Source organism: Quercus robur, chromosome 8 (assembly GCF_932294415.1).
Source record: "Quercus robur chromosome 8, dhQueRobu3.1, whole genome shotgun sequence".
NCBI lineage: Eukaryota > Viridiplantae > Streptophyta > Magnoliopsida > Fagales > Fagaceae > Quercus > Quercus robur.
Window position 1 is genome coordinate 29,951,839 of NC_065541.1, and position 21,575 is coordinate 29,973,413.

Genomic DNA, 21,575 nt, shown 5'->3' on the forward strand with positions numbered 1-21,575 from the left:
AGCTTATTTGCCTCTGCATCATAATCTGATATTCCATTGCTTTCTCTCACGCTATGAATGATTGGATTCCGTACTATTTGGACCCTTCTTTCTTAAAGCTTCATATTTTAAAAAGCCATATGCTCTAAGAATCCAAATAATTGAGTTCAGAATTTTCCATCATAGGCCACACGACAATCAGAATAAGTTTATATGTTAGGGAAATGAATTTTAAAGACAAAGCCAAGTTAAACACGCATTTTAATATATATGTACAATGTGTATAATTATATTACTGACAATCCAACAATAATATAATGTCAGTTATCTTATTTACACACAAGGACAGATTCATACCAAATCCAAATGGGCAAATTAATAAACCAAGATATAAAACAACCACAATAAATTCATGACAGAAATTGGTAAAGCTAAAATCTTTGAGCTGGGTATGTCTTCAATTTTAAGCCAACATAAAGATGATTCTTAGGCAGCTTATTTTTCAGCAGCTGGGTAGACCAAGTTTTTCACTTTTGTGGTTCCCTTCCCATTTGATAAAGCAGGTTTGAATGAAACTGTTAATTTCTTCTCTGGCTGATTTCCCATTTTATATAATTTGCTCTGCTTGGTTTGCACTTTCTTCGATTCAGGAGAATGTACATGAACCCGGATCTCCCAAGGGCGAGCAGCTATCCAGCGCTCCATCCAGCTCCAACCCCAGTTTTCCTTTCCAAGATTGTATGAAGCCTGGCCTAGATATTGGCTAGAGTTGGCCCTCCACTGCTAGTCAAATTTATGCATTAATTTTCTATAACTCTTAACCATTAGTATTAAAACTGAGGATGTAAGTGTTCTCAGGGCAGACCTGATGAGAGAAGGCATATGCCATGGTTCGCTCACGCTTAATAGCGGCTTCTTCTCGCTGTTGTAACCTGGAAAGGATTTCCTCCATGGTTTCAGAGCCACCACACCATTCCACCTATTGAGCAAATTAACAATTGTTAAGCAATGGCCATCCATCCTGGATGTTCAGATAAGGTTAGCTTTTAGCTGTTTTAAGGAGCTTAGATGCTTTTGAAAGCTGCGTAAGAGAAAATATGAAACGATATGCATAATAAAATAAATAACGAAAAGCTAGATAGCTAATATGCTTTAGTTGCATGGGAAACGGGAAATATTTCTAAAAAGCTAACCACACAAACTGTGTTACTCTTTGCCACTAATACAAGTTCCTTCTCCCCCCCACCCAACAACACCCCCCCCCCCCCCCCCCCCCCAAAAAAAAAAAAAAAAAAAACCCACAAACCAATGTTGTTATGATCTTTAGTATTCCACATGGATTAAGCATAAGCTTAATCATATGTTTATAAGCTCTTAGACACTCTCCCCTTGCAAGCCGGTTTTCAAGGATGAGTTTTACTGAGTTTGTAACATTTGTAATTATAACAAATGTGCTTTAACAGAGAAGGTAAGTTCTACCCATATGCTTGCTTATTCAACTTTTCGGGACCAAACTATGGTGATGAATTTTGGGCATGCCATGTGTTTTAATAATTCACAATCTAATTTTCTGTTTTTATGTTTTGCGAGTTCATTTCCAGTATATGTATATCCGCTTGGATGTGCTTCAAAACAGCCAAGCGGCCTTTGGTCTAATTAAATTAAAGCTATCTTATTGATCACAACCCGAGAATGGACGCTAAAGGAACGCATACGCATAGCACGAAGGCAACTAGGAAAACCGTGCTAGAAACTACAAAGCAATGGCCACCCTACTTCCCTCCATAAAACCTAATTCAAAGTGCGATAATAGGCAACACAAAGTTTTATTACCAAGTCTAATAGACTTCAAATTGTAAAAGTGACTGCTAAATATTACTGAAAACCATTAGTTTCTCTTCAAACATTTTCAAGACTTGATGTTTGATTGTTAGCGAGCTAAACATTATGTAGAATGCTCATAGCTAGTCATGGTCACGACTACGAGATCCAATATCCAACACAACTAGCTTTGCTATATAGATGAAATAAGAATATAAGATGCACAATCGAGGAAAATAAAAAAAATGTCTCCCAACTGATTCAAGGGACAATATATAGGACCAGAAATCTCTGTCTTAAAGGATAATACAAGGTAGCACCTTGTTCTCAATCATGTAACTAGTTGGTGTAATTAGGTTCAGCGGGGAACTCACTAGTGGCATATGCTTCGCCTTTAAAGCATATTCACTCAACCCCTTCCCCTAGTCCCAGTAATCAATACTATGTATAGTTGTTCTAATGAAATGTCTGGATTAGCGAACCAAATACATAAATAAACAAATATTTAGAATTTAAACCACATGATATGATGATTTGCTGATAAATTGAATAAATGCAAATACCATCAGAACAGGTATAATTACAAGAGCAAGAAAAGTATGAGATGACCTTATCCAAAAAAAGTATTAACAGAAGAAAATTTACTGATTTCAAATGCCATAGAAAGAGGATTTTTTTAATTTTTGTTTTTAAATTGGTTTCTGACTCCTAATAAATCATGTTACTAAGAAATTAACTATAATTACATTGGCCTCCCACCAAACGAGAGGCTGCACAAGACTGGCAGCAAAGTACTAATAATTATTATAGGCAATAAAACAAAGCAGTAATGACAATTAGGAGATAGTCACAGACTCACAGTACCTCGAGCTCATGGAGCTTAGCTTCAAGCTTTAACTGATTTTCCAATTTCTTTTGCCTAATTCGACCTTCTGTGACCATATGGAGTCGGCGAGCTCTGATTTGGTCTTGTATTCTACTCCATGAATGTATATAATTCAATGCAGTTGATGCTTGCTCTCTGACATTTTGATCTTGAATGAAGCCCTGAAATCTCACTGTCCCCATTGGATGGCATAATGTTTCATTTTTTGATGGTTGATGGCATAACATTTTTCTTGCCTGTAACATTTTTCTTGCCTGTATAAGTAGAAAGAGAGACTTTGATGATGGAGATTCAAGTTCACCATAAGTGCTAATGGGATGAGCTTTAGCCCACATATGAAAGCACCATTTTACATTGATACAAGTTTTTACTATTTCCTATGGCTTCGTGCCAAAGATAACTGGGATTGAAGTTGTCTGATATGCAGATGCAATCCTATTACTACAACGTGTTGAGGTGGGCTTAAGCATACATAGTCATAAAGGCAATTAGAATGGTAGCTTCGTATGTTCAAGATAGTTTTTGTTTTTTGAATTCATAAGGTGATAAACATGTTTGGTTAGAAGTACATAGTTCACAATTCACATAGCACCTTTTTGTTTACTTTTTTTTTTTTTTTTTTGAGAGAGAGAAGAACAGCTTAATAATAATAATAATAATTATAAACTCTAACTAGTTTTCTCTGCCCTTTTGCATAAATTTCTTAAGACAGTCTAACTTGTTGGATTTACAGCTTGTCAACGATCCTGCAATTTGAAACTTATCAATGATACTCCAACATAAATTTTGTAGACAAATACCAAAGATCCTGATCAATGCTGAAAGTTGTCCACCTGATGAATTTCTCATGCTTTCTGTGATAGGAATTCTGCCCTGGTAACAGAGTCGTAGTATTCCATTTACACAACGGATGTCAATGAGTCAAGTAGAACTATCATTTCTTGTATCTTTTTCTAAGAAGAGAAGAAACATATTACCAGGAGAATTGGACTGTTAACATCATGCAGTGGCACTTGTATTATCAATTTCACTGACAAGAAAATTAACGACACTACAGACAGACACTGATTCCTATCTCCGAGGTTGATGTATAGGGGTGAATGAGGGAAGGAGAGCCCAGATATTCAACTACTTGATTTACTTAAAAATTTTTACCTGCCTATTTTGCTGATTTGAACTAATAATATCATTTGTTCAGGTTCTATTTTCTTATTCTTCGGTGATTTGAACTATGTCATCAGGTATTTCGAATTTCATTTGAGAGAATGAATCAATTAAGGAAATATTTTAACATCCCAGAAACAGTGAAAAACTTTAGCATATCATGTCACATGTCATAACTATCAGTTATAACTCCTAATTTAATAAATACCTCCAAAATAAATCTACTTGCCTAATTTCTTTTGTTATTCTTAAATTGTATGCTCTACATTGCAATCCTCTGTATTTAGTCTATGAAAAGCTTACTATACATATTCATTAAGCTCATTAGTTATTCCTGTACTCAGAATTATGCAGAAATGATCTTTGGTGTTTTATTATGCCAATCAAGATACTATACTTGAGGGAACCATCTTGAATCTTATGCCTTTTACATAAGAGGTTCAAAGCTATGGTTTAATTAATCTTTTTCCTTAGTAAAATAAGGAATGATATAAAGTTAGCATTTTGGGGAAGTGCCATCTCACGTGATGCTTAAATTATATATATAAAGGGACAATAACATGGTGAGTTGGTGACACTCCCTCAAAATCAAAATATCTAGGTTGCGACAGAAAAAGTTGAAACCTTACTTGGGACACTAGCTTGATGTTCATATATTGTGGGACAAATAGAGTAGCATATACACTATTTGTCCCACAATATATGAAATGTTTCAAATGGCACGATTATTAATGAAAAAATAAAAATATGATGATCTTCTTAGACTGTACTTTACTTTATAATAGAGGTAGCACAAATTTTGACAAGAATCTTGTTTTTTTTTTTTTTTTTTTTGAAAAAAATGTGAGGATGATATAGAAAATTGAACTTCTACTATTGGAAAGTTTTATATCTATATATATATATATATATATATAGGGAAAGTTTTTATAGAAAATTGAAAAAGTAAATTTTCCATAAAAAGTTTCCTAAAATGGTTTACTAATATATGCTCTAAGGGCAGACGTTAGTAATTCCATATATATATATGGAAATGTTAAGGGAGTACCATATATGCCCGAAATGCAGCTTGAATCCGAGTGGCAGCTATATTTTTAATTGGAACTGGTGGAGCATTTGGAATTTCATTTGGACCACCATTGGAAGAACTACTTGACTCTGTATGAGACTGATTCTTGCTCTTGGAACCATTTGATTTATCAGTAGTTGAGTGCACCTATGTTGAATAAGTATTAATAGATTAGATTAAGGAAATAGTTATCAAAACAAAATTCAGATATGATAGAGAGATTTGATATGTAAGTGCCAGAATAGCATTAATTTCACAAAAAATTTTCAACTTAGTTTTTAGTTCCACTTCCAAGTGATTATTGAAATCTTCCTGTCATTTATTTATCCTACATCGATGGACTTAAATTAAGGAAAAGCCTGGTCAATTTGGCAACAAAAAAAGAAGAAGAGGTATTTGTTTCTTTTTTCTTGTCAAAGATATTGTATTCATTCAAGAAAAATAATACAGTATATTGAGGTAACAGGGTAAGTAAGAAAAATGATATTATGAGAGGAATATTCGGAAAGGAGAGAGAAGACTACAAGAGTGTGATATTTATCTTCAGAATATGGAGGTCCAAACCCCGTTTAAAGTTGGAGATGCTAATCCTACTAAAAGATCTATCAAGGAGCATTAACAAACAACACTGCAAACTTAATTTAGTCATCTCCCTTCCAGTTTTCTATTTATTACAATTTTACAACGTAGAAGGGAGTAGGAAATGAATTAATATTCAATGATTTTTTTATTTTTTTATTTTAATTCAGCTTTATGTTATTGTAACTAATTGGTATTGTCTTGTCTCTTTTACAATAGAATCAAAGTTAAAATTCTCCCTCTCCACTTCTTGTGACAATTGAATTTTGAAATTTATATATATATAAAAACTCTTTTATCTGTCCAATTCAACTGTTAAATTATTTTAATTTTGTAGGATTTTGTTTACTACTAAGTTAGAAGTTACAAAAGAAATCCTGGCCTTTGTAAATAGAATCTGATGGTTTCCACATACAATTTTTAAGAAATGCTTTGTTGCTTCTATAAGAACTGATAAATCTGAGAGCACCTAGAATCATTTTGAATTATGACAATGCAAAGGGGAATCCAAAGAAAAACTAGATAACTCTTGTAGATATTTTGGTCCTTCATTACTCTCAAGATATTGTACATATCTATACTATTAATAACAAGTTTTCAACATTTTGCGTACTAAAATACCTTTACACAAATTCTTAAACTCTCTAAAATACCCCTATCTTATAGTTAAATAATTTTAAATTAAAAAATATATATAAATTGGTTAAAAGAGTAATTTACTATTTTTAAGTTTTAGGTTTTTTCCTTTATCTTCTCAATTCGTTCTAAAACTTAGGACATTATCTCTATTTCATTTTTAAATATTATTCTACATTACCTAACCTCTTTTTTTTTTTTTTTTCTTAAAAAAAAAAAAAAAAACACACACACACACAATTATTTATATATCATTTTAAGCATTATAACTCTAGAAAAAAAAGAGCATTATTGCACATGCAAAGCGCGTGTGATGAGTCTAGTATTATCATATTGTAATTATTGTATGTTACAAATTTCTAATGAATGACCCTATTTACAATTATGATGCCCATTAAAAAATGAAAGTCATTCTATAAATTTATAAAAAGAATTTAAGACAATTGAATGTTTCTTTCCTCTTTTTTTCTTACTTAATTTTATTTATTTTTTGAATCCAATGCCTAACTATTTGGCTTGGAATTCCCCCCCCCCCCCCCCCACACCCCCCACCCCAAAAAAAAAAAAAAAAAAAAAAAAACATAAACAAAATTTGAGTTAAAATATATATATATATATATATATATATATATATATATATATCTACAAAACTTGAATTGTTTATATGTCACTCCAATAAATAATAATAAAATAAATAAATAAATAAAACCCTCCCACCTTCAAAAGTTATGTCCTCTCATCTAGGCAAAAAGGCATACGAAAACACTAGGTTCATAAACTGTGCATGATAAACATATGAAAATGTTTACCTTTGCTTGTTTGGATCTATCTTTCTTCACTCTTCTTAGGCTAATTATTGACCTAAAACAGTCTCCAGAACCCATTTAGAATTCAGAAGATTGCAACGGAGCCCAAGGCAGACCTGGCACAAAAAGTATAGTTTCCTCAGCCAAGGCAATAGAATTCATATATGTCATGAGAAAGACATTAACAAGAAGATAGGAAAAGAAAACAAGTAAGAACCACAATCGTGTCTGTAATATCCAGATATGGTGTTATATAAAATACTACATCAACACTTCAAATCCAATTCCAAGAGAAAACTTAAACTGCAACAGCCAAATTAAGAACCAAAATATGGGTATCAATCATCTGCACAAGAATTGAAAAGCCACAAAGGCCATAGGCCTTTTCTATTTCTAAAAATGAAAGGTCATCAATATCAAGGGAGGTTACCTATGCCTCACAACACCCTAGTCCTGTAGAGCAAACGTAATAAGCTAATAGCATCTGATTCATTAATAAAATTTACATATATAAATATTTTTCAATGAATGCAGAAAGAAATATATATGCATGCTTCATCACACTCACAGCAATATTCTTCTTCTCTAGACTCTAGGTGTATGCTACACAATTCAAGACACAAAAAAGAAAAAGAAAAAGAAAAAGCAATTGATCAAAGAACATAATTAATTGAATAAAAAAACTATAAATAAATGTAACAACAATTAATAATTAACTCAGAAATGGGAAACAAATTAAGATGGCTTAAGGGATGCGCACCAGAGAAAATGGGTTGGAGTATAATTCAAGAAAAAGGCAGAGATGATGTTGGCACTTATAAATAAATTAATTAAAGGAGAGGAGGCATGGTGATGGTATCTCTCTGTCTACAGAGAGGGTCTCTCAACCTCCCAACTGACAACGCAACTAAACTGAAGCTGCTGTTTTATCTTTCCAAGTTCAACAGTCAATTTTGTGTAATACTGCAAAATATCAAAACTATACTTATCACGTAATGTTATTTGTACTTATTAATTTAATAAAAAAATTAATTCGTTAGTCTAGGGATACGTGGTCCCGGCGGGGCTCGAACCCGCGACCTTCGGCTCATAAGACCAACGCTCTAACCAACTGAGCTACGGGACCAGTTGTTAGTCTCTGGCGTTCAAAAGCTACATCAAGGAAATTCGGTTGTGCGCTTCTACTTTCGCAAATATTATAGGAACCAAGATATGGGCCACATTCGTTTTGGGATTGAGGCTACAGAAACAGATTGTCTTTTAAAAGCATCTCTCAATGGACAGGTTAGATAAGCAATCAAACGCAAATAGAGATTTTGTTCATCATATATATGCCCATACGTTTTTACTACCACTTATTTAGGCTTCTATGTTTTAGATGGGCTTTTTCCTAATTTTGGATTCTGAGCATTGAGGCAGCTTTCGGTTAAGCTCTTGAAGCCCATGTGTTGAACGCATAGAAGCGGCAGATAAGTTGTTGTGCTTAATTACCACTTCTAAAACAAGTAAACAGTGTGCATTTTGGCTTCTTAAGAGCATCCACATCCGGATCTTATATCTCATCTTATTTTACCATCCAAAAAACCTACTTTATCAATTATATAATACCATTTTACAATACACCCAACATCCCAACTTTTATTTTCCTATTCTACTCATTAAAATAATATTTTTACACAATAAAATAATATATCCCATAATTACCATCATTTACAATAAAACACATTATTTATTCTTTCTCTCTCTTTATTTCTGCTCAACAACCACAATCACCACCATCGACGCACTACACACTTGACACCGCCACCGCCACCGCCACCACCAGTAACAACCCATAATTTACCGTCACCACCCCAAAAAAAAAAAAAAAAAAAAAAAAACACCCAGGTAGCAAACCCACCCTGCCACCCACTGACCCAAAAAAACCACAATCACCACCACCGACGCACTACCCCCCTGACACCGCCACCGCCACCGCCACCACCAACAACAACCCATAATTTATCGTCAACACCCAAAAAAAAAAAAAAAAAACCCAGGCAGTAAACCCACCCTGCCACCCACTGACCCAAAACCCACTCCAACGGAGCCATAGACACCCACCCCACCGTCGACCCACCAGCCACAACTACTTCCACCACCTCCACCGTCGGCCCACCAGCCATAACCACAAACCCCAGTAGCTGAACCAAAAAAAAAGAAAAACACAATCCAATGGCAACATAGCACAGCCAAATCCAGCCAAATCAAAATCCAAACCAAAATCAAAATCCAAAATCAAAATCAACATCCAAAATCAAACCCATCTGTTCTTACCAAACCCAAACCCATTTGTTCTCACCGGCAGCGATGGCGAGAGAGAGAGGGTTGCCCGTCGCCGTCTGGATTCATCCCAAACCCGTCATCATCATCATCATCATCTTCGACCCAAACGCCAAACGCCAAACATCACCCAAACGCCGACAGCGATGGCGAGAGAGAGAGGGTCGCTTGTCGCCGTTTGAATTCATCCCAAACCCATCATCATCATCATCATCTTCGACCCAAACGCCAAACACCACCCAAACGCCAACCCAAACACCACCCCAACGCCACCCAAACGCCACCCAAATTCGACCCTAACGCCGAAAACCCACGACCTCCACGCCTCCACCACAGCTTTTCTGATCGAGCCTCCACGCCGTTGCCCCCATTCCGTTGAAGAAGAGAGAGCAGGAAGAAAGAGAGAGAAAAGAAACAGAAAAAATGAGAGAGGAGAGAGAAATTTACCGGGATAAATGAGAGAAGAAAGAGAAATGAGAGTATTAAAATTTTTTTTTTTTTTTTATACCATTCAGCTACAGTACCATCTTACATTTGAGATGGTACTGTAGCTAAATCCCAAATTTAAGAATGGCATATTGCATATAGCCTTTCCATTGTTGAGTAGTTTTGGGGCTTAAATGCCAAATGTTCCTAACATTTGGCATATACAAGCCCCACTGCTGATGCTTTAATTAAAAGCTCTGAAGTCTGAAGCCATTTCTTTTCTTCAAGAGGGAGAGTCAAATGCTTTACCATATCAATTTCTCCCTCTCTTGATTTATTGGCTACTTAATCTTGAGCCTAATACAAATTAATTTATTTCTATTAAATTAAGGAATAATGCACAAAGAGCTTTAGCTCTCGATTGGGAGGAATGAATGGAATAGAATGGAATAAAAATAACAATTTTAGAATATTTTTCCTTTTCCTTGTTTGGGAGTTTAAGTAGAAAAAAAAATGAAATTGATAGGAGGGAACACTCATTCCTCTCTATTCCCATAAAACTTCAAATTTTCACTCTTCAAAATTGGGAGGAATTTGAGGGAATGGAATTAGATTTAATAATTTTTTTTACTAAAACTCCCAAAATACCTCTGTATATTCAGCCATTTATTTTAAAATAAGGATTTAATAGTAATATTATCATAAAATGATTCAATTATTTTCCCTCTATGTTATTTTCCATTCATTTCCTTTACTTAAATAAATTACATTTCTTCATAACTATTCATTTCAATTCCATTCCATTCTCTTATAAACTCCCAAATGAAGCCTATAGTAGCTTAAAATTCTAGATTTCACTTGAAGTTTTCTTTCAGTTTAGGGGATCCCTAGAGCTTTTTAGCAAAATTTTCAAACATATAGCACTTTTTACTAAAGAGATTCAAGGTCCATCAAAGTATGTCAAACTCATTAGTATAAATATGTTTTAAGGAGATCCTTAAAGTTGAATAACAACTTTACTCAGCGGATGAAGCAAGAATTTTTTTTCAAAAGGGACTAATGAGTGAAACTTAAAATATGTTTTTCATTTTTAAGAAAAATTGCAAGAGTAGGTAAATTTTTTTCAAAAGGGTATAATAAGTGAAACTTAAAATATATTTTTCATTTTAAAGAAAAATTGCAGAGTGGATAGATGTTTTTTTAAAGCCCAAGGGGGTTGGCCCCCGTTTACGTCCCTCCACTAGTGGCTTTAGGCTAAAGCTGAAAATTTGAGTTTTAGAGTTAAGGATCTTTAAGGCACTATCTATGTTTTGGGCAAATTAGATTCACCTCCATTGAGATTTAAGGAAATGTAACTCCCCCCCCCCCCCCCCCCCCCCACAAAGCTTGAAGGGAAAAACAATTTTCCCCCTTAACATTTATTTGACCAAACTCTGTTAAATTAAAGTTGAAAATGTTGTATCTTAATTTGCCATTTGGTTAAGGGTAGATTTTCAAAATTACTCTCCATTTATTGTTAAAAATTTCACTAGACCCAAAATTAATTACCGTCCATGCTTATCACATAAATTTTGGTGCAAAGCATTGGTGAGAGGTGCAATTAAAAAATTCAAGAATTTACAAACTTAAATAATATCAATTGGTAAGGTGCGACTAAAAGAGACTAAGCAAAACGTTTTATAATATGCTCATTTCATTTTTTTTTTAAATTTTTTTCATGTGAATGCTCTTTTTACTAACCATGATTAAATTTTGATTAAAAAAAATCTGTTAAAATTTAAAATTTTTGTTACTAATATTCATGAAAGGGAGGGGGGGGGGGGGGTGTCATTTTTTTCAAACCTCAAGAGAAGAGTGTTTTTTCCTTTTAGGTTTAGGAGTGAGTGTCATTCCTCCAAATTTCAAGAAAAGATAATGTAATTTGCCCTTAAGTTTTTAATAAAAGTAATGAATTGACATAATAGCCGTACTTATTTTTCAAAATTGCACTTAACCATTGAGAGAGAGAGAGAGAGAGAGAGAGAGAGAGAGAGAATGTGTGACCATTATTAATAATGATGATGGTGATGACGAGGATAATGATGATGTTTGAGTATGAAAATACAAAGCATATTTATTATGTCTTCTTTTATTATTTCTCACATCTTAAAGACCTTTATCAATTTGGTTCTCAAATGAGAATAACAACTTCAAAACATTTTATTATCATTTTGGTATTGTTGTAGACAGTGGCGGAGTCAAGAATATTTTTTAGGAGGGGGTCAAGCTAAATATAACAATTACAAAATCCTTAAGTAAAAAAAATTATAAGTTAGCTTTAATTCAATAAAGTTGTGTTCTCAATTTAGTTTTTTTTTTTTTTTTTTTTTTTTTTTTTTTTTTTTTTAAATGGTACTAAAACTACTTATAATTGATTTTGAATTAAATTTTATAGTAGCCTATTTGTTTTATACACAATTAAACAATCATTCAATAATTACACATACTACTTTTTTTTTTTTTTTTGGGAGCAAAATTACACATAATACTTTGTCAAATATAAACATATTTTAAGAGAGGATCAATGAATATAAACAGTAACCATTGTTATCAAATTAAGAGCATGTTTGGATCCACAGCTGCGTTTTTGGATCTGCGTTTTTGTTCTTTTTTTTTTTTTTTTGGTTTTCACGTGTTTTTGGAGTATTGCGGTTACTGTTCATTGAACAGTAACCGCAAATCTTGACTTTCTGCGGTAAACAGTGCACATGTGCACTGTTTACGGACCCACAAATTTCATTTTTTATCAATTTTTTCATTAAAAATGGGTCCCACAGTACTATTCACACATTTAAAAATTATTTTGCTACAGTATTTTCAGTTTTCAGTTTCAACAAAATAAGTTCTATCCAAACACACACTAAATATAACATAAAATATTCAGTCAAAAATATTTAATATAAAATATTAGAAAAAGGTGCCAGCTATAATAAGTCAGTAATCAAACATGAACTGACACAGTGGCGTCATCTATAAGCACTAACAAATTAAACACTACTTCAACAAGATAGAGAGACTTACCAAACAGGGGATATCTCAGCAGATAACAAAGCAAAACAGAGAGAAAAGGGAAGAGAGATTTACTGTAGGTTGGAGCGGACGACAACAACAAAACAGATTGTTGAGTCGTTGAAGTATGGAGAAGGGATTTTTTTTTTTTTTTTTTTTTTTTTTTTTTTTTTTTTTCAAGTAACCAAACTGATAGTCTTCAACTGATAAATTTCAAGTTTGGGGATTTGTTATAGATATTTTTGGTGTTTGGATTTAAGGGGCCGATTTATTACCCCCAAAAAAAAAAAAATATATTGAGGAGCTATTGAGTATATTAGCATGTAGCAAATTACAATGAATAGTGTTGTTAAAGTAGTAAGTGTACGTTTGACACCACTTATTTTTGCCAACTTATTTTTACTATTATTTATGGGTCTCATTACACTTTTTGGTACTATTCATTCATGAGTCTTATTGTACTATTTTAGCTAATTTTTACCTTTATCTACAGTACTTTCAGCAAAAAGTTTTCAGTTTCAGCAAAATAAGCAGATCCTAAATAGACCCTAAATATCTAAAAGCATAAGCTACAAATGGTAGAGGGTTTTTTTCATCCGAAAAGTTAAAATTTCATCTTTTCTTGATAGAGGTTTTGAGGAGCTCAAACCTCTTTTTGGTGAGTTACCATTCATCCATTACCATAAACTAGTATTTTTTTTTTCTTAAAGTACATTTTAGAATGCCTCACAAAACTTTACAATGAGAGAGAGAGAGAGAGAACCCAGAACCCTTTGCCCATGTAACTCTGCTTTTAAGATTAATACAAATTGAATCTTTAGCTTAAACCCTTGGTAATGTGAGTATGGCTTATTTCCAGTACTTTTTAAATTGAACATGTCCTTTTATTTTAAATATACAATAACAAATTATAGTGGGTTTTAATCTCCACATTTTATTTAGTTAGTGGGTGACATGACAGTTTTTCATTAAAACAAAAGGAAATTTCAGTTTAAAAAGTACTAGAGATAAATCACAGCCTAGTAATGTAATACCAAAGCGGCACTAAAAAGATTAAGCCCATTAAAAAAAAATCTCTTTAAGAAAGCTCTATTACAAAGCTATATGTAAAATTTGTTGTCTGCTTGACAATTTTGCTAAAGAGATTACTTTCCTCCTCTTTTTGTTTCGACGTTAATATTTCGTGAAAAATTAATAATTTTCCAAAAATAATTTTGTAGAAAACTTCCTATTTATCTATGTTTAGTGGTCTTAAAATGAGTTAAAAAATTATCTCTTGACTTTCTTTAGTTAGCTTCGCTTGAGATAGAGTTGTTTTTCAAAAAAATTTAGCAGAAAACAACTTTATCTCATGTCAATCTAAATAAAGGAAGTTAAGAGATATTTTTCATTTGACCCTTTTTTATTTAAAGAGTTTCAACTTATCTGATACTACCAAACACAAGAAAATGTATAAAATTATCTTAACTTAAGATTTTCTATTGAAACAAATAGAGCAACTTGAAAAGCAATTTTAAGATGATGCTGAAAACTTATAACTAATTTTGACACTAAAGTCCTCTACTTCTAGTACTCGTCCCGTATTTCTTTGCAAAGGGGAGCTCATTTAACAAAATTGTCAAACATATATCTATTTATCACACATTTTTTGCTATAAAAAAAAAAAAAAAAAAATTAAGTATCAACATTGACTTGGGTTTACCTAAAATTTTCTCTTTGTTTTAGGATAACAGTTTTTTTTTTTTCCTTATTTTAGTTAACCATTTTTCCTTTTCATCCAAATCAAAATCTTTATTCTAAACTATATGGTTTACATTCATTTATATATATATATATATATATATATATATATATATATTCATTCATTTTATTAATTATCTCACTTTTATGATGTAAACTGTTTTTTCTGGTTTTGATCACCTATTTCACCCCCTTAACCTAAAAATGGGGACTCCTTATCCCTCATGGTCCAGATCATGTTTCTAGAAACAAATAACATTCAATCTATAATTGCAAAAAAAAAAAAAAAAAAAAAAAAAAAAAACCGGAAACAGTGTCATAGAGAATCTTATTGATAGATGCCCTCGATCCCTTTATATATTGTGTCTCCAAGAAAATCTTTTGGCACCTTACGTGACAAAAGAGGTATCATCATGGAGGCTCCACCGCGTGTCCTCCTCAACGATTCTGGTGGGTTCTATTTCCTGAAGTCAAGACTTTTGTATTGCTAAGGCGGGTCCCTTTGGTAAAGGTAGAGATAGGTTTGCTCAATTTTGTATTCTATGTGTGAATGAATGACTTCAATCATCTCCACCACCGCCCAACTTGGTTTTAACTTTCAACATACAGCTTTCTACTTCAAGGCAAGGCAATGTATAGCGATTATATTAAGAAATTAAAATTTTGTGATTCCACCAACATTTGGTGGCCTAGTTGTTGAGAAACCGAACCAACAAGTCTTAGGACTTGGGTTGAAGCCACATTGGTTGCCCCAATTTTTTGTTTACCAAAAAAAAAATTGTAATTCCGTTAATATAATTTATTCATATAATAAGAAATTAAAATTTTAAATTACTTTGCCCTGATTGGTCCAATGAAAACCTCATTTGATCCATAAAGTTTTGGATTCAAAACATCCGCTTAACATCTTAAGGCTATTTTAAGGGATTCTTGTATTTAATTCTAGAATATGTGAGATGAGTGGACTACACATACCCAAAAATAACAGTCAAGTGCTTAAACAACTCTAAACATCTACATTAGCAATATATATATATATATATATTAAATGTTTAAATGACATGACACTAAATACAAATATAAATTGTAAATCTAAATCATTATAATTATAATTATATATATATTAAGGTATGTGTAGGGGCACAATTTAGTAACCAAGTTCTTGCTGTCACAAGCCTTGATCCAAAAAGCCCAACACAATGAATTCTTGTAGAGTATGGGTTAAAGAACTCGGTTTAAGTAAGTTTAAACGGGTTGTTGCATGGGCTAAGGGAACACACGAACAAGAACCAATGCTATTGTGTTGAAAGGTCACCCGGTAATGATAGAGCTAAAAACTTGATTAACAGATCAGTGCAGTAAGACTTCTCTACAGTATTCTCTCCTTTTTTCTCCCCCCCTTTCTCTTGGGGGACTTTTACATATTATATAGGCCCTTTCCAAGCATCTGGGCTTTACACTTGTTGATCATCCAAACCCCCACTTGAGTACCTGTCCCATCAAACACCTTTCTCAGTTCTTTGTGAGTTGCAGTAGCCAAGGTAGCACTATTCAGGGGTCTTCTCCTCATTAATGCGGTCAGGAGAGTAGTTGTAATGCATTTAATGTGGTGGTCACAACCTTTGCTGAGATATTTCAGGTTTCCTTCCTTTTTACGTATTTGGAAGATGGACTATAGTGGCTTGGATGTACCTTTGCTCCGGATTTTGCAGTATCCGAGGAGAAATTACTCCTCGGACATGTTCTCTTTGCCCTAGTGGGCCTGAATAAGGATTGCTTGGGCTACGCTGACTCATCAGATGGGCTGCGTCCTTAGACGGGCCTAGGGCTCAGCCAGCATGTTATTTTGGGCCGGTCCCCACAGTATGTCTAGATAGTTTTTATTAATTAAGTTCTCAAAAAAGAAGAAGATAGTTTTTAGTATTTAAAACTCACCCTTCTATATATATTTTTTTAAAAGTTTGCATTTTACAATCTTGTTCCAAACTAATAAGTTTTCAATAAATTAAAATATTTAAATAAAATAAAACAAGAAATGACATGTTTCCTCGTGAGTAAACCAAATATTTTTTTTTAAAGTCTTTTATTTTTTTAACATTATGCATAAGAGATATTTGGTTTACCGTGCTGTGTCTCTGTTGTGATGCACATTACCTTAATGTGACATTAAGGTGTTTGGTTATTTTAATTTTTTCTAATATTACCGTAATCTAAGATTACAAAATATATCAAATCACATCACCTTCTTAAATAGGGGTTATTATACATTACATATTGGTGAGGATGTAATAATTTATTGAATTCACAAAATTGCTTATACTAAAAAAAATTTATTTTACTCATGAGAATTTTTAAAATATCAAAAAAAACCTGTAAAATGACCAAAAAACCCTTGGAACTGCCAAAATGACTAAAATGCACAACGAATGTCCAAAATGACCATAACACCCCCAAAACCTCCAAAATGACCACAATACCTCCTAAAACTTTTAAAATAATCAAAATACCTTTGAAACCTCCAAAATTACGAAAATACCCTCAAAACCTCTAAAAATGACCAAAATACTTCTAAATCTAAAAAATGACCAAAATACTATTGAAGCCTCTAAAATGACCAAAATACCCCCGAAACCTCAAAAATGACAAAAATACCCCAAACCTAAAAAATTACTAAAATAACCCTAAAACTTCTAAAATGACCAAAATACCCCCAACACCTCTAAAATGAGCAAAAATACCTTGAAACCTCCAAAAATGACAAAGAATACCCCAAAACCTCAAAATGAACAAAAGTTTCGGGTTATTTTATGTCATTTAGAGTTTTAGGGGTATTTTCCTAATTTTTGAGGTTCTAGAATAATTTTTGGCCATTTTTGAAGTTAGAGTATTTTGGCCATTTTAAATATTTAAGGTTATTTTTGTTATTTTAAAGATTTCAATGAAATTTTGGTCATTTTAGAGGTTTCATGGGCATTTTTGGTCATTTTGAGGTTTAAGGGGTATTTTGTTCATTTTGAGGTTATAGGGGTATTATGGTCATTTTTGATATTTTTGGGGGTGATTTGGGTCATTTTACAGGATTCAAGTTGTTTTATTTTTTTATTTTTTTTATATAGAGGATTTGAGGTCATTTTAGAAATTTTTGGAGTGTATTTTAATCATTTAGATGTTTTGGGGGTATTTTAGTCATTTTTGAGGTTTCGGGATTTTTTTGCTCATTCTAGTGATTTCAAGGGTATTTTGGTCATTTAAGAGATTTCAGGGGTATTTTGGTCATTTTAAAGATTTTGGGGGTATTTGGTCATTTAGAGATTTTGGGGCTATCTTGATCATTTTTTTAGATTTCGGGACTATTTTGGTCATTTTGAGGTTTTGGGGGGTATTTTGGTTATTTTCTTTAGATTTATGGTATTTTTGGTAATTTTAGAGGTTACATAGGTATTTTGGTCATTTTTTAGATTTCATGTGGTCTTGTTGTTATTGTTGTTGAGGTTTTAGGGGTAATTTGGTTATTTTGGGTCTTTCAGGGGTATTTTTTTGCTCAAGGATAATTTTGGCATTTTTAGTGTTGAGGCTATTTTCAATCAATTTGTTATTATAATAATTATAATTATTTCTAAGAATGTTTATGAATCAATTATATGAATGTTATACTTTTGAGTTATGATTGAAATGTAATGTAATGAACCAAACACCTTAATGTCACATCAAGGTAATGTGATTACATGAATCTAAGATTACAATAATGTAACATTGCACCTTGATGTAATATCAAATGAACTAAACGTCCCCTAAAGAGATTAAGATGAAATAGTTCACCCTTTTTTTTATTTGGCTAAAATGTGAAACTGATGCTCTAAGTTTCTTCAGATTTCATTTCAGTTATCTAACTTTAGTTTTGTTCATTTTAGTCGTCCAAGTTTCAAATTTATTCAATTAAGGTTTTTCCGTAAACTTTTATTAAATTTTTTTGAAAAAAAAAATTGGAAAATAGTTTTTAATCATCAGTTGAATTTAAAAAATTTGAAGAAAAATTGAAAAATTAACCCCAAATATATAACAAAAGTTAATGGAAAAGTCTTAATTTAATAAAATTGAAAATTAGAAAACTGAAATGAATAAAATCAAAGTTAGAGGACTGAAATGAAATCTGAAGAAACTTAGAGGGCTAGTTTGCGTTTTAGCCTTTTTTTTTTTTTTTTTTGTATTTTATTTTGTAAGTTGTGACAAGTGGTGGAACCAAACTGCCATCTTTCACACTATAATACCACTCTCTCATAACAAGCCATCGTAAGAATATTAATTTATTTGCGATTGTTCTATTTCTTTTCCTCATTTTTTTAATCTCCATATTTCTAATTTTTTAATTGATTTCCTTTCTTTAGGCCACCAAAAAAAAAAAAAAAAAAAAAATTCTCAATGCTCAAGCATATTTAATTTCATTAAAAAAATAATATTATGTATTCAATATATTAAGCTAAATTAATCTAATATTATCCATATATATATATATATATATATATAACCGAAACCTCTGAAACTCTCACAATTTTTCATATCAACACAATAATTAAATAAAATTATCATTTTATTCATTATTTTTGTTTAGTCCAAACTTAACAAGAAGTGAAACTCTATCTCTCTAACAAGTCCAACTTAAACTCAAACTCATCATTATCATTTTTTTAAAACAAAATTATTTTTATTTAATCCAAACTTAACAAGGAGTGAAACTCTATCTCTCTAACAAATCCAACTTATACTCAAACTCAAAGTATATCATCTATATATAATATAAAATTGAAAATTTTGACTTTTTGTTGTCATTTTTAAATTTTGACACGTCAGTTTTACAAGTCTCATAAATTTACACCTCATTATAATTTATTTTAATTATTTAATTAATTTATTAGTTTTAACTTTTTATGGGGACTCTTCCATATTAGTTTTACATAAGCCCAAAGGAAACTAAACAAACTAACTACTACTAAGTAGTAATATATAAACACTCTTAAAACCTAAACTCAAGGGAGTAAAGAAACGCTAAGAGAGAGTGAAAAATAATCAAATACTCTCTATAATATTTTTTTTAATCAATGTTTTTTAGATTTATGCTAATGAGTTGGCTTCTCTCCATAAAGATACTGATATTTTTTCTAAATAATTGTGATCAATTGTTTAGTGCTCTGTGTTTTTAGATTACTTCTCTAGGTCGGCTTTTCAATGGGTGCATTTAGTGGACTCATAATCTCAATAATTTTCCATAGATTATGCTATTGTATGCTAAATTTATAGTGTTTTCTTTTGTAGTATGCAGCTTATCATGGAGGTTAGCATTTGACTTTTATTTATTGGTCCATATTTTCTTCCCATCCCATTACAATTTTCTTCCCATTAAAGTTGGATGTCAAATTGAAGTTTCTGTTAGCTAATTGAATATTTTCTCTCTTATATTTTTCTATTGTGTAGTCATATATATATATACACGTATATATATATTTCAATAATTTATAGGCACTGAATCTTCTAATTCTTCAAATTCTTTTTGCTTTTTAGAAGTTTAAACTTTTGAATTCTTGGGTTATTTTTTGCTAATATTTGAAACAATTTGGCAAATTTCAAAGACTATAGTCATGGATTATTCTTTTGAGGGTATGCCATCTTTCTTTTATATTTTTCTATTGTGTAGTTATATATTTTTTGTTTTGTTTCATTAATTTATAAACTCTGAATCTTTTGATTTTTTTCTTCAAAACTTATTGTAACATTGAATAAAGTGAAGATATTTAAAATACGCTAACTATACTGTGCATTGCATGAGTTAGCGACTAGTTATTAATATTAGCATATATTATCAAGTGTATTGTGGGGCCCAATAGTTTATGGGCCCGGCCCGCTCGCTTATGGGGAGTCCGCAGGTCCAAACTGAAGGAGGCCAGGGCCCAAGCTCAAAAATAGGAAGCCCAAAGTGGCCCGAAGATACAGCCGAGGACAGCTTAGTCCTCGGCAGGCCCAAAGTCTCATGGATGAGAGTGGCATACAAGCAAACTTAAAAGATCAGAAAATATCTCAGGGAAATTGTCCTTAATACCCTTCACTGATATGACACTGCACCTAACAGAACCGGATTCCTAGGCTTTATTGACCATCTCCAACAATTTCGGGATTAGATTGATGGGACAAATATCTGTCCCGGAAAGATCGACCCTACACGTGGACGAGGGACAACGAGCGTAGGCTAGTATAAAAGAAAACGTAAGGTAATAAAGGGGGGGGGGTCCCATCTCACTTCCTGGGGAAAAACTCCAGGAATGAGGATGCCCGGATAATATTTGCGCATCACCCCGAAAAACCCACCGTCGGGTAACCGGAGAAAATATTAGTGCTCCTCGGACATGATCCGAGGAGCCAAATCCCTCAAGTCACAAAGGTGTAAGGCCCGAATATCCAGACTAAAGCCTTTTCTTGTCTGGGTTTATCTAAAGTCCGGCCGGTACTAACGCCCCGTGACCCAACGTTAGCCTTTCAAGCCCACTCTCTACAAATTTTATTGTGTGGGATCCATCACGCGCGAGCCCAACCTCGTCGCTGGGTCGTTTGAGGATCGTGTCCCTACATGTATATTATGCACAAAATTAACCTTTTTTTTAGGAACGGCTCAAAATTAAACTTAATCTCTTACTTCTTACTCATAAAAAATTTATAATTTGAGCCATTATATTCTTCACAACGTATTACCAAATTTCAAGTCTAATCCAATCCAAAACAAATATCATGACTACCTAAATGATTTGGGTGCTTAAGGCTTTAGCCATTACCAATCCTCTTCTTCTTTATTTCTTCACTTCTCAAATTATTTTATTTTATTTTTTAATTTTTTGTTTTTTAAGTCTTCTCTAATTATCCAAAAACACAAAACAAACTCAACACACCTACAAACAAACAATAAACTTAGACATTGCCACATAAAGCAGAATATATTATGGGCATGACACATTTTGACATGGCAAATATTGGACCCGAACTTAGTAACCCAGCCTAAAGAAAAATATCCGACCTAAAACCAAGATTTTTGACCAAAAGATAAAAATAGGTTGAC

General features: G+C 32.5%; 1 protein-coding gene and 1 non-coding gene across 6 annotated transcripts; both read right to left on the reverse strand.

Annotated features, from left to right (window-relative positions):
• Positions 1–225: 225 nt before the first annotated feature.
• On the reverse strand, positions 226–7,827 carry LOC126695162 (protein IQ-DOMAIN 10-like). Of its 5 annotated transcripts, XM_050391817.1 has the most exons (7): positions 7,371–7,470; positions 7,158–7,243; positions 6,944–7,056; positions 4,899–5,066; positions 2,665–2,940; positions 845–958; positions 226–759 (listed from the first exon to the last, which is right to left on the reverse strand). In XM_050391817.1, the coding sequence occupies exons 3-7, from the start codon at positions 7,016–7,018 to the stop codon at positions 475–477; spliced, it is 918 nt and encodes a 305-aa protein (XP_050247774.1). In that variant the 5' UTR covers positions 7,019–7,056; positions 7,158–7,243; positions 7,371–7,470; the 3' UTR covers positions 226–474. The 5 variants fall into 5 exon arrangements, with proteins under 5 accessions (XP_050247774.1, XP_050247773.1, XP_050247770.1 ...); XM_050391816.1 differs by lacking the exons at positions 7,158–7,243; positions 7,371–7,470 and adding an exon at positions 7,701–7,827; XM_050391813.1 differs by lacking the exons at positions 7,158–7,243; positions 7,371–7,470 and adding an exon at positions 7,509–7,640.
• Positions 7,828–7,992: 165 nt separating this feature from the next.
• TRNAI-UAU (transfer RNA isoleucine (anticodon UAU)) lies at positions 7,993–8,066 on the reverse strand. Its single transcript has one exon. It is a non-coding gene; the product is annotated as a tRNA-Ile (tRNA).
• Positions 8,067–21,575: the final 13,509 nt, after the last annotated feature.